Here is a 14,729-nt window from a genome sequence, read left to right on the forward strand (position 1 = left end):
TACCATTAAATTTCTTGTTATGCAGTAGTTATAAATATAATTGCGACTTCGGCCTCAGTTAAACTAGGTGGTTGATCGCACTTTATAACGTTTGTGGATTGTGGGATCTGGCAAGCACTTTAATCGAGATGGACCTCAGGTCATTGACCTAACTTCTAGTGTGGCAACTACTTGACGTAACTTACAAGTAAAAGAATACGTACAGAGTTTAAAATCATGAGGATTGTTTTAGAGTATAAGGATTAGAAACGTATACACAGTGACCCTTTATCTTCTTCACTAGACAAAATTATTAAGAAAACTCTATAGTCTCAATGGCGTCCATCTGTTTAGAAAAAAAATGTCTATGGGTAATTCATGGCGGAAAAGACAACTAACATTGGGCCACAATAAAATGAAATTTACACTTTAAACATAATCCAGTCCTCTAATTCAATTTGTTTTAATGGGAAATTCGTATAATAAGAATAGTGAGTATAAAAACCAAAAGATTTCCACATATGCAGATCGTGAAGGACAGGTTTTAACTAGTCAGGTAAGCAATGAAAACTTGCTAATGTCATTCTCAGCTGAACTCACGTAATATTTTGTATATAAAAACAATGAGTAACCTAAATTGTCTTTGTGCTATTTTGTTGTATGTGCGCATGTCGGGCAGGACGCAAATTCTTGTGCTTTGACATTTCTTTGTTGTATCAGGAGGCTTTGTTTTTGTTGTGCAGTTCAGTTTATCCCATTTTGTGGGCAACTTGAGTGGACGTTCCTTCGTTAGTGTAACTAGTAACCAGTCTGTGTACAGCGCATCTCGGCCTTGGTCTCGCGTGTCTCGACGCAGGTGAGTATTCTTCATCACTCTTCATCATCATTGCATCATGTTTTATATTTTTTAAATTACACATGATGTTTTTTGCATCTGTTTTTAATCGTCAAACAAAAATATATAAACATAGACGTTTATACACACGTACATTCTTTTCGTACATTTCATTCGTACATTTTTTTTATTTACTCATTTTAAATATAGAATAGAAAAAAGAACATCTTGAAAACATTTAAAAATCAATTGTAAAGTTATTGTATATAAAAATAGCAATTGATTATTTCAGATGGAATGATTCAACTCTAAAAAATCCTCTTGAGGCAAGCAAAACTGCTTGGCCGGTTGCTCACAAAGAGTCCATATTTCTACCTGAATTCCCCATCAAAACTGATTTACTTCAAAAGGACTTTCAAATACAACACACAATAGCCAAGGGTGCCTTTGGAGATGTGTACAAAGTGAAGAAAGTCAGTGAAAACAAAGAATATGCCCTGAAAGTCCTTAGTAAAGCTAAGGTATGATTTATTCATTAAATTCTGTATTAACTTCCATTTCAAGACAAGTATTTCAGTGGATAAAATTTCTGTCAAACCTTATGAAACTGCTAATAATTACCAATAGTGTAGCCTGAATGGCTGAAAATCACCATTTTGTTGAGTAATGCCAAGATGCTGACTTACATTTTGTTTTCCAGGGATAAGTGTTACTTATAATAACAGACTTCAATTTTATGTCCTAAATTAAGTCTGGTACATCACTCCTAATTATCACACTAAGTAATTAGCCCATTTTTTATTTCTTAGGTGTGTGTTAAGTGGTTACCAGAGCCCATAAACGTCTAGAACGTAAATGCCACCACCTACTTTGAGATATGAGTTCTAAAGTCTCTGTTTTCACAGTAGAACGACTGCCCCATCATTTGAGCCGAAATGCATAACTGCTTTATGTTAGAAATAAGCAGGGTGGTGGTACCTACCCATGCGGACTCTCAAGACATCCTACCACCAGTAAATCATCCCGATATATTGTCCTGCCCCCAGTAAACCATATTTATAAAAAGTTTTAATTGTTTGAACAACTACACAATGTCTGGAATTACCTTTAAAAATAGGTTGTAGTTATCAAATGGTGTACAGATTTCTTTAAAGATACTTCTCACTTAACTATAATGTGCATTCGAAGTAATTTTAATTAATTGACCATTAATCATCAAATAATGACCAATATTAATAAACAATTTGTCAAAATAATAACTTAATGAGTTGGCATTATACAGGTCCTAAATTTATGAAATTTAATATTGTTATTAATATTGTGCTTTCTTTGATTGTTCAAAATATAAATGTTATGTATATATTAATTTCAGTTGGAAAATACTTACTTATTTTAGATTAATGTACACCAGGACCAATATTTTCTAGTACTGTACTACACTAAATGAAGCCATTGACAGAACTACATTATGCCACCTCTTTGAAACAAGACTTTGAAATCTTAATTAGATGATACTGCAATTTTGTAATATTTAAAATAAATGATTGAGCTGTGTGTAAAATCCTAGCCAAGTAAATTTTTTTTTGGAAAAATAAGAACTAGATACAAAAACTGTACTGTTGAGAAACAGTTACTTAATTCAATACAATTGAGAATTTTACCTAATATATATTGTGTGTTTAAAGTGTGGTAGTTATAATGTAGTGTTCTATGGGCACCATTAACCACTTATCATTTAGATGATCAGTAGTTCAAAACAATTTTCTCAGACCACAAGTAGTCTTTTATTGGGAACAGTTATTTCATATTGTTCTTTTTTAAATTCTTATAATATAGGTCAATACTTTTTATAACATTTCATCAACCATGTTCATAATGTATATATGTATGTCCAAGTACTTATTAATTTACACTTTCAGATCGTAAATGAGAATGCAGTTCGTCAAGTGAAAGAAGAAGCTAAAATACAGACTGCCTGTGGTCACCATTCATTCATAGTTGGTGCAGTATCTCGTTGGCAAACTAAGAAGAGAATATACATTGGTAAGTAACATATTAATACAAAAGCTGCTGGAGAAATCTATTTTAATGAATCAGAGGGCTGTTTGTGTTCATATCTTATTATTTTTTGAGTCTGTTGAGACTGCAAGTAATTGCCTGACAATTTGACCCTTGACTTTTTTTGTCATCTGCTCTTGTCTCTGTTGATATGAGTGACAGAAATTTCATACCGTTGGGTATACTTTTGTCAATAACATCAAGAATCAATTTAATTAATTATATTGGTGATTTTAACCATCAAGGATGAACCCAAAGTGGTCAATGTAATTATTTCTTTATTAAATATATTAAATGAGAGACATCTTCCCTTCCCTATGGCCCATGACTGAAGTATTAAGGGTAAAGACGCTCAACTTCCAGTATCTGCTCTCTCTCTCTCTCTCTCGGTAAATGGACTCGACAGTCTAGAATCATCATTTTAAAATTTTAATTATGAAATAATACAAGTCACTTGTATACATAAATTAAACTCACGCGAATATATGTCGTCAAGAAGTATGTAAACACGGATATGTAACATTGTGTTTAAATTATATAAAGATAATGTAATCGTATTAATGTGTTCATTGTTGCAATTAATATTCTCGTTGTCATTGTTTCCTTCTGAAACGTTCGTGGCTTAATCCGGAAGACGCCTGTTTTCACGTAGTCATGCAATAATGTCTACGATCGTCTTGAATAAGGCTTTAGTGATGTGCTCATATTGACCGTTTAAAATGCGTAACACACTAAATAATCTGAATAGATTACTATTAAAATGATATACGCAAATAAACACGGAACGTGAGTCTCACACATTCGACGTGTGATATTCTTATCACTAGCCTCATTCGGAAGTCACGGTCGATGCCTATATGAATTGCATTGTTTGTTTACTAAAAATAAATACCTATTATATCATTTAGTATACCAGTTCTTCCTATTCGGACTGATAGAGATATGATGATTTTGTTTTTAAAAGTCGTCGTGGCCTAAAGGATAATACTTCCGATGCATTCGTATCTAGCGATGTAACGGTGTTCGAATCCCGCAGGCGGGTACCAATTTTTCTAATGAAATACGTACTTAACAAATGCTCACGATTGACTTCCACGGTAAAGGAATAACATCGTGTAATAAAAATCAAACCCACAAAATTATAATTTGCGTGATTACTGGTGGTAGGACCTCTTGGGAGTCCGCACGGGTAGGTACCACCGCCCCGCCTATTTCCACCGTGAAGCAGTAATGCGTTTCGAGTCGAAGGGTGGGGTAGCCGTTGTAACTATACTGAGATCTTAGAGTCTCATTTACGTTGTAGATGTCTATGGGCTCCAGTAACCACTTAACACCAGGTGGGCTGTGAGCTCGTCCACCCATCTAAGCAATAAAAAAGTGTGTGTGTCCGCTCCGACGCACGACTGGAGTTTACTGGATATAAAAAATTAAACGAAACAATACGAGAAATAGTTCTATATTACGACAACACGATACACTACAGATTATTAACAAATTAACGAGACACAAAACAAACGACTAACAAATATATGAAAATACAATAATGAGAGAAACGCGCGATCAGTACGAGGCTTTGTGGCGGACTGCCGGCGCAGCAGCCCGGCGTCACCTGCGATAACGCGGCCGCGCGTTGGCTCCTGATTGGCGCGCGCACGCATCACGCAATCAGGAGCCAATCAGGCGCATAACGCATTTCGTGTGACATGCTAGTACGATTTTGATTGGCGCGCGCACGCATCACGCAATCAGGAGCCAATCAGGCGCATAACGCATTTCGTGTGACATGCTAGTACGATTTTGGTCCCCATAATTTTCATACCCCGGGCCTATATATGTAAATCGATTCTAAAGGAGTAAACTCCAAAAAAAAAAATAACACATGTGTGACTGAAGAAAATGATTTCATTGTATTTCCTGTATATTTCACGAGTCCTGTGAGGAGACATAGTCTTGTAAATATATTGAAAGGGAGACAATTGTAAAGCATTCGAACGTGATTCGAACATATTGGAATAGTAAAATATAATATAACAAAAAAACTTGAGATTGAATAGCAAAATGTTCATTGCGACCACTAAGTCAGTTTGATTTCACTAAAAATATCACTCGAAATAACTCCGTTCATCAGAAGTCAACCAGCTTACCTGTTTGTGCCGTAAACAGGTAAAAGTTTTTCAAAAGAAATGTTTCTACGTAAAGAAATACGTTTTTTTTATCAGTAATGTGTATTAGTTAACTTTATCTTTTTAATTCACAGCCGCAACGAGGTCGTTTTTCCTTCTTGCGTCTTAAAGCGATTCTAATATTAACCCTTTTAGTGCTGAGTTTATTTTCACATATTTTGCAGAAATTGTTGAAATTGAAAAAAAACGGAACCTTAACTTTCAGTTATAAAAAATACAAAAATCAGTGCCAAATTCACAGCAAATTAATTTTGAATGGTTATTTATAAATGTTTTCAACTTATTAAAACGTTATATTATGTACATACACGTGCTAACACAAGTCCGTACAGGTCCATCCTTCATACCCGATCCTGTAGACCGAATGGTAAACAGTCGACGTCGCCCAAAACATGTCATTACGGATCCTCCCGATCCATTAACGGCGCTTTTAGGTACTACAAGCACCGTTCACCATCCTCGTCGAACCCGTCGCTTGTGATGAAGGGCTCAACGAGTGAATTAACCCATGGACACAGCCCACTGAGTTTCTTGCCGGATCTTCTCAGTGGGTCGCGTTTCAGATCCGGTAGTAGATTCTGCGAAGCACTGCTCTTGCTAGGGCCAGTGTTAGCAACACTCTGGTTTGAGCCTCGTGAGCTCACTATTGACTTTAATTCAAAAATTGACCTAGAACGACCCTTTTTAGCGTCTCTTCATTAAACAAATGACCAAAAGTGGCTTATAAAGGGACAACCTTATCCATTGGGATCTGTCACTGCGTCCCCTTCCTCCTACATCTTTTCGGCTTGAAAACTATTCGATATTTTCCAAAAAACACATTTTTGGGTTGGGTCTCTATAATTCTAAAGGTGCGACCTGATCCTGGGCCTCGTCTCCGTCTGCTGCTTGTAATTATCGATATAGCGTCTCCTTGTTTACTGGGCGTCCTACACTACGCTTACGTGCCCGCGGTCTCTATTTTAGAACTCGATTATCCCAACGCGCAACGGTTACTGGTTCTTCGACAAATAGGACTAGTCCATTGCCACTTTAGCTTGCTTATGTGTTGAGCTATGTCGGTCCCTTAGAGCGACACCTATCATAGCTCTTTCCATCGTTCGCTGAGCGACTTGAAACTTTAGGAACATTCCTGCCGTAGGTATCCACATCTCGGTCCCTTAATAATAATATCGAATGAAAGAGATCTTCTTTGTTGACGACGAATGTTTGTGGTGAGTATGTATATACGGTAATAGCAACCGGAGATATTGATTTTTTGTTTTTGTCGAATCAATGTGTTGTTTGAAGTCGTCGTGGCCTAACGGATAAGACGTCCGGTGCATTCGTGTTGAGCGATGCACCGATGTTCGAATCTCAGGCGGGTACCAATTTTTCTAATGAAATACGTACTCAACAACTGTTCACGATTGACTTCCACGGTGAAGGAATAACATCGTGTAATAAAAATGAAACCCGCAAAATTATAATTTGCGTAATTACTGGTGGTAGGACCTCTTGTGAGTCCGCGCGGATAGGTACCACCGCCCTGCCTATTTCTGCCGTGAAACAGTAATGCGTTTCGGTTTGAAGGGTGGGGCAGCCGTTGTAACTATACTGAGACCTTAGAACTTATATCTCAAGGTGGGTGGCGCATTTACGTTGTGGATGTCTATGGGCTCCAGTAACCACTTAACACCAGGTGGGCTGTGAGCTCGTCTACCCACCTAAGCAATAAATAAAAAAAAACATGACTTTTTTGTCGTAGTTAAGAGATCATGATTACACTATCTCGCTTTTTTAACTATGGACGTTATTAGTATATTACTAGCCGTACTCGCCCGCTTCGTTGGGCATTTGAAATTAACATTATTATTTATTTCCATTATTATTAGGGAGTCCAACACTCATATAAATATTAGCCTATCCATTAAGTACATGTATTTTCTACACGGATACCAAGTTTCAAGTCAATCAGATGCTATAATATATGCAAAATTCAGTAGTTATAACGGAACATCCGTAAAAATCACTGTAGATTTATAATTATGTAGTATAGATTAGTATAGAGTATAGATTATATGGCAAAGATAATCTAAACAGTCTGTTCCATTTTCATAATATTATGTCTATTTGTTTCAGTTTCAGAATACATTCCTGGAGGTGAATTGCTGGGCTTGATAGAAAAGTATGGAAAGTTACCAGAAGAAATCGTGAAGATTTTCGTCGCCGAAATAGCTATTGCAATAGGTATGTTAATTTCAGTAGTTATATTAAACACTAGCGGCCCGCTCCGGCTGCGCTCGGGTTTTTAACAAAAATTTCAACGATATTTGACGTTGTTTTATTTTTTTAAATAAAAGAACACTTATTTCGGAATAACTATAATAGTTAGACATATGCTGTCGCGATACTTTTTGTAAATAATAATGTGTTCTACAAATTCGTAATATATTATTTTATTCTATCATAAATAGTTTTCGCAGAGCACGCGATGTAAAGAATATTTTTGGTAAATTTTCTACACCTTGTGTTACATTATTGGAGTTTTAGTAAGGATCCCTAATTTAAAAAAAAATAAAAAAATAACCTATGTCACTCTGGAATAGTGTACCTTCCAAACAGGGAAAAAAAATTCAAATCGGTTCAGTAGTTTCGGAGTCTATTCAATACAAACAAACAAACAAAACTTTCCTCTTAATAATATTATTATATATTTATAATATTATATATTAACAATGAAACACGAATTATTCGAGACGATTTCACGGGGCTTCCTACTCATTATGTCACTGACGCTTCATAGGTCAAATGTGTGTTAACATTTGACATTTATTTAAAAAAAACCACTAAGTTGATTTTTTTAACAATAGCGTATTGTTCACACAGATTTTCTCCACAACGCCGGTGTGATATACCGCGATTTGAAGCCAGAAAACATTTTGTTGGATGCTGACTGTCACATTCAACTCATTGACTTTGGCCTCTCGAAGTGGCTGTCTATAGGATCGCGTACGACCACGCTCTGTGGTACACTCAACTATATGGGTGAGTACTGCGTCTCATTCGTTAACGGGAAATATTAGTTTGTAGTACTGGATGGTACGGACATTTATGTCTAGTAATTTTTTTAGGTTACTAGCGACCCGCTCTCGCTTCGCTTCGGAAACTGTATTTTATTATTGATTTCTCCATTATTTAATGGATGTTGTTATACATATAAACCTTCCTCTTCAATCACTCGTATCTATTAAAAAAAACCGCATCAAAATCCGTTGCGTAGTTTTAAAGATTTAAGCATGCATAGGGACAGAGAAAGCGACTTTGTTTTATACTACGTAGTGATAGTGATGTGGACAGTTCTTGCTAAATCGAGCAATAAATTTCGGTTCAACAATTAAAGTAAGGAAATACAACTAAATTAGTAATTCTCCGTTACAGTGTGGAACTTGATACGTTCAAACTATAAAATGGCAAAGTGCATCGGTCGCTACGTTTGCGTTTCCTCTATGGGAGTGTCGGGTGGGCAGTGACAGGACAAAACTTTAGTGATTATGTCGATAGTGATAACAAGTGAACCGGGGCCGGGACACTGACGGCGGGAACATGAACGCTCGGACCATCGCGTTCGAACTGTCGATGGAGGGGAGGCAGGTGGACGAGGTCGTCGCCAGCATCTTCCACACGGTGCTTTTCCACCGCTCCAGCGGCAAGTTCACTTACAACAGCGAGGAGAGCTACTCGATCCGGACTGTCAGTTATATCGATGTGGACTGCGATTTTATCGACTTCACGTACGTGTGTTGCGAGTCGGAGTTGCTCGGGCGGAACGTGAAGCGCGAGATCGCGGACTTCTCCGAGCTGCTGCGGACTGTGGACGGCACGTCGGCGCCCCCGCGCGGCTCCATCAGCCTCGAGTTCTTCCAGAAGCGTCGAGCGCGCTGGCCCTTCCAGCCCGAGTGCGTGCCGTGGGAGGTCTGGACGGTGTTCTGCGAGATAGCGGAAGCACGCAACGAGCACGACATGCACGCCAAGCACGAGAACGTCGTCGAGATGCTGCAGGACAAGATCATGTACATCACCGAGATCATCAATCGTCACCAGTACGTACCCAAGATGCCGAGTCGGTCGGACGCGGATCTTATATTCGATACGTCGTACCCGGACATCCAGCCGTATCTATTCAAGATACATTACAATTTGTCGGGAGCTCCGCAGACCACCGTCGGTAATACGGTCCGTAAGATATTGCGGGAAACTCTGTCGTTGTGATTTCAAAACTATAACCCATCTCTAATTTAAACAATGATGACCGTGATGATGTTTAACACCAATAGCATACTTTGGTACACTTTAACAATTAAAGATGTTACATACGTTTTAAAAATATTAATTCACTGATCGATGCTGAATTCTATTAATCTGAAACTTAATTTGAAACACCGAATTTAAAAAGGTATGTAAATTGCTACAAAAATTAGAGATACTTTTTTGTACGCTAGCTTTATTGTACTTAGAGCGCTAATTATCTTAATAATTTTTTTTGTCAATTTTGATATTATCCGCTGACTGTTAGATGTTCTAATGTATTTGCGTTTTATTATTTGGACGCGTGAATGACATAAATTTAAATATGATTATTAATTTTTTTTTATTCTGTGTTTTGTTTAGTGTCTAATTATATTTTAATATCAGAGTAAGTCCTCTGATGGCTGGTTAATGAGTCCATTCATTGTAACGAGTTGAGACTACGGTCTTATTTAGTTTTATGTCTTTATTTTATTAGGAACTAGACTAGCTAGAGTAATTTCGATTGTCAATGTTCTACAATGCAATTTGATTTCTAATATGTTTGTATTAATGTCGGTAGTAATTAGAGTGGATTTTATTTTTGTCAATGAGGAATTGCGTTAGCAGTACATATCGCAAGGGAAGCATGAAGTCGCATCTAGTTTTGGGAAAGAATGATTTAATCTGAATCACGTAATATTTTTTTTCACTTTTCCTTGGGGTCTTGAACATACGTAAATATATAATAAAGCACCATTTTTTCGGTTGCAAGTCATCCAATTTATTTATTTTTGCTTTTCGAATTAACGATTTTTAGTAGTCGCTAAACCTTTTTTTTTAATTGGAAATAGTTTTAACAAAGGAAAAATGTAGTACATAATGGGATTCAAATTGTGAACAACAAAAGAGAAAATGCAGTACATAAAGGGAATCTAAATGTTGAGTTGTCTGTGATTATAGTTGAATTTCAATCACTAGCCTTAATATAGGTTAGTTGAAAATGATTGCTGTGACTGACGGCTGTAACAACTGATGCTCTGATGAGCAGATTACAAGCTAAAGTGTTCAAATTAAAAAGTTCAAAGAAATCATGGCCATCTGGTATCTAATTTTGACATATAATGGAATATAATGGAAAAATTGCAAGAGGTTCACAATTTAGTTTCTGCACACGGCTGCTTGAGATATCTGTGTTTTTAGTTTGTTCACAAAGCAATTTTTTCTCGATATTTCACTCCCATTCACAATGTTCATATTGAGAGGATGAGATAAATATATTTTTACGATGCAGCTCTTTGAAGTGTGTTTTTTTAGTAGCGTTTCCAGTTTCTTTGTGTTTATATTAAGTGACATATGAACGACAATGATGCACGTATGAACAAAAGGAATGATAGATTTTTTAAATGAAGATCAACCATAATTAGTTTTACTTTCAAACAATACGGTTTTTGTGTGTGTGTGTTGTCGGAAAACATTATCAGGTTTCTATTTTCACACTATTATATATAATTTTATTCTAAATTATTTTAATACAGGGAACGTAAAATCACTGAGATATGAACAAGGTCGCAATTCATAACGTTTGTTTACTAAATAGTGACGTCACTAAATGGTCAACTAATCTAGAAAGTTTTCAATTTAAGCAATATTGAACGGAAACTTGTTTGTTTAAGATATAAGCTTACGTTAGTTACAAATTCATTATAAAATTAACTGACTAACATATTCTTAATTTAAAATGTAAATATTATAAATTAACAGTTTGAAAGCTTTATCGGACTAACTAAAATAAATGTGATTTTAAATAATAACGTGTTAAATGTAAATAGAAAAAAAAAAAACTAACATACGGTGGACGGAATGATAATTTTAAGGTAATTTAGATTACAAAAACAACATTCTAATGATATTATATTTTTTTTACATTAAATTCTAAATTTTTATACGAAAATTGGTTGCAGTAGCTGGGGGACTAATACACGAAACTCGTTTTGATTTCACTTAGTTCGTTTTCTACAAATCTGTTTAGGAATTTAAAGTTAACTGTTAATTTTGGCTCAGTTATATACATATAGATTTGTAAATTTTTTGGCATTGCACGATTTGTTGATCGATATAAGAAATGTGTAGTTTTGTTTGTCCGTGTGCTTTCATTGCGTCTTACTCGACCGAAGGGTCGAATATGTGATTCTGTTAGTTTGCGGACATTATTATTAATGCGGGTTCATTGTAGTAGTCTTTGTAATTATACTTGACACCTTAGAACTTAACTAGGTGGATGGCGCATTTACGTTGTAGATGTCTATGGGCTCCAATGTGGGCTATGAGCTCGTCCACCCATCTAAGCAATAAAAAAAAGTATTTCTAGTTTGTGATTTCAGACGGAGAGGTTTTACTATCTGTTTCGTAGGGAAACAATTATAGTGCAATTCGGTTTGTAATTTCACCTGCAGTTATTTTCAAATTACCTTTACAAACTGCTTTAAAAGCTCTGCCCTGGTAATCGCTTGGAGACGAAAAAACAAAATGGTTTTCAGCAAACAATTTTCGTATGAAATTTTAGATCTTGAATTGCGAATTAAATCGTTTGCGTGTATGATGAATGAAAAATGATTTTTATATATTTTGTGTTTTCCTATGTGTAGCGTTTGCCGACGATTGAGATGAATATTAAATTTGAAGCGCTTACGGTAATTTCACGTTCGAAATACGCTAGTGAAATAGTAGCTTGATTTTAATATTATGTATATATTTATTTATGAACCGAATGACGTTCGTGATAAAGTCTCTTTTACGATGTTCGATTCGGATGTTTTTTTGCGTTGGATAGCGTTAACTGAATAGTCTAAAATGGATTTTTAATATTATACTTACGGTAGAGCGTGTGAAATGATTGTTTAGTTCATTTTGTATTTCGCGACGTCTTTGTTTATTATTATTAGTCTCATGTCGTAATGTTGTTTACGTGTTCGTTTATTTAGTCTTTTATCGTATAATTAATTCATCTACTATTTCAAGTCCCCTACCTCACTATGTGGCTAGATAGTAAGTTTGATTCCTGTTTCTTGAGCCCGCGCTCCATAAGGGTCGGTACGATTGACTTCATGAACGATACTTTGTACATTAATATCATCATAATCGGTTGCTCTTGGCGGAGCAGTCGTGGTCATGTGGAATTCTTGCTTATTAAAGCCTTGACTGATGTTTTCCACAGTTTGCGAACCGAGGCCCGGCGCACACACTCGTTAAGTGGGGTTAAGTTAAGTTAGTACATTAATATAACGACGGAAGAAAGCGAAATTTTCGTAACTTGAAAAGTCGTAACTTCCATAAAACTGTTTCAAAAATTCCTAATTCGTATTTTATTTATAGCGATCGAGAGTTGAGAATTGGTATGTATTTGTATAATTTAAAGCCTATCTAGGTTTTTTTCAAGTTACGATAATTCCGTCCGTCCTTTTTTCCGTCGATAATAACTATTTAACACCCACACAAAGTACAAACAAATCTATTTATTACACGAACGTTTGTCTGACGCGGGAATAGAACTTATAAGCTTTTGATTTCAGTCTTGTGCACAAGCATCATTCACATGCCCTCAAGGATGTATCAAACTATTGTTCATGCAGTCTCGTCAAGCTTGCCGTTCCATATGTAGCTGGCCTTAGGCGTATTTATTTTTTTAAACTTTATCTTTATATCAGATTGCCACCAAAGATAAGGCTGTAGGATAGAGAATTCGATACTGTTTCATATATTCATATTATGTCGTATTGTGTACGTGAAAGTGAATGTTGTTTCTAAATTTTAACGAAATTCTGGTGACGTGACAATATATTTTATTGTGTTGTATTAAAATTTGATGTTGAGCATCTTTTTAGTAGTGTTAGGTTTAATGTATTATGTAGCGTCGCACACGATAAAGGCCTTATTCAAAATACGTTTGATATCATAATTCAGCTTGTAAATTAATGGCTGTTACACATTAAGTCTATATTATTATTATTATATTTTAAATGAAACTGAACGTATCTGTTGTGATGTAAAAGTTCAAAAAAATAAAAAAAATAAAAATATGTTAGTCTTGTGATAATTATATATATAAGTGAATAAATGATGAAGTATTTTGTATTGTTTTATTTTGATTTGTTTGTTAATAGAAATTTAAAAATGACAACAATATCCGGTGTTCCGGTATCTGTTTATTAGGCGTTGATGTTGCACTAGTTTATAATTCTTCTGGTGATGAGCGCTCACTAGAAGCCCGCACATATCGTCTTTTCGCATTAAAAGTGTAAATTTTCGAAAAATATTCGAAATTGAGTTACTAGGCTGCACTAAAAGTATCGGGAATGGAATATTTCCACTGTTCCTGTCATATTAAAATCTTTTTAATTGAAAACTCTTTGAAAACTTCGGTTTTAAAAATCGAATACCATTTATTTATTTAAAAAAAGATTCTCGGTCTTGTCACGAGGTTTTGTCAAACTTGTTTAGTCGTTGAGAAAATGGAATTGACTCGAGAAAATTCAAGAGCGATGCTTTATTATGACTTTCGAAGTGGTTTAACACAAAAACAGTGTGTTGACCGGATGATTTCTGCATTTGGTGATGAAGCCCCATCAAAAACCACAATTTATCGCTGGTTTGCTGAGTTTCAACGTGGACGTGTCAAGCTCAGTGATGATCCCCGTCAAGGTCGTCCAAAAACTGCAGTCACCCAAGAAAACGTTGATGCTGTGCGTAAGCTGATTGAGGAAGATCGACATGTGACATACCGCGAAATTCAGGCAACTTTACACATTGGCATGAGTCAAATACAAATAATCTTGCATGAACAATTAGGTGTAAAAAAGTTGTTTTCCCGATGGATACCGCATTCTCTCTGTGAAGAGCAAAAAGCGGCTCGCGTTACTTGGTGCGTCAGAACTCTCGAAAGATTCCACGCAGAATCCTCAAATGCTGTATACAACATTGTATCAGGTGACGAATCCTGGGTATACGCGTACGAACCCGAAACAAAAAACCAGTCACGAGTTTGGGTGTTCGAAAATGAGTTAAAGCCAACAAAAATTGTTCGTTCACGGAGTGTTGCAAAAAAAATGGTGGCCACGTTTGTCTCCAAAACCGGCCATGTTACGACTATTCCTCTTGAGGGACAAAGAACAGTTAATGCAGAATGGTATGCTAGCATTTGTTTGCCACAGGTCGTTTCTGAACTCCGTAAAGAGAACTGCAACCGCCGCATCATCCTCCATCACGACAATGCGAGTTCTCACACCGCGCACAAAACAAAAGAGTTTTTAGAGCAAGAAAACATATAATTATTAGACCATCCGCCGTACAGCCCCGACCTAAGCCCTAATGATTTCTATACTTTCCCTAAAATAAAGAATAAATTGCGT

At 36.0% G+C, this 14,729-nt stretch overlaps 2 protein-coding genes across 2 annotated transcripts in view; both read left to right on the plus strand.

Annotated features, from left to right (window-relative positions):
- The first annotated feature begins 121 nt into the window (after positions 1 to 121).
- The window catches only part of S6KL (ribosomal protein S6 kinase like), a 72,254-nt gene continuing 57,646 nt past the window's right edge, over positions 122 to 14,729 (plus strand). The window contains exons 1-6 of the mRNA XM_028185535.2: positions 122 to 535; positions 723 to 835; positions 1,107 to 1,335; positions 2,734 to 2,857; positions 7,177 to 7,284; positions 7,924 to 8,082. Of these exons, the coding sequence (XP_028041336.2) occupies positions 446 to 535; positions 723 to 835; positions 1,107 to 1,335; positions 2,734 to 2,857; positions 7,177 to 7,284; positions 7,924 to 8,082 (823 nt within the window). The 5' untranslated portion in view covers positions 122 to 445. The remainder of the gene's footprint in view (positions 536 to 722; positions 836 to 1,106; positions 1,336 to 2,733; positions 2,858 to 7,176; positions 7,285 to 7,923; positions 8,083 to 14,729) is intronic.
- Atg101 (autophagy-related protein 101) lies at positions 8,482 to 13,450 on the plus strand. The gene has a single exon (XM_089729533.1). It carries the CDS (start codon positions 8,641 to 8,643, stop codon positions 9,304 to 9,306), a length of 666 nt encoding a protein of 221 aa, XP_089585659.1. The 5' UTR covers positions 8,482 to 8,640; the 3' UTR covers positions 9,307 to 13,450.

This window comes from Bombyx mandarina, chromosome 08, assembly GCF_030267445.1.
Source record: "Bombyx mandarina strain Sakado chromosome 08, ASM3026744v2".
NCBI lineage: Eukaryota > Metazoa > Arthropoda > Insecta > Lepidoptera > Bombycidae > Bombyx > Bombyx mandarina.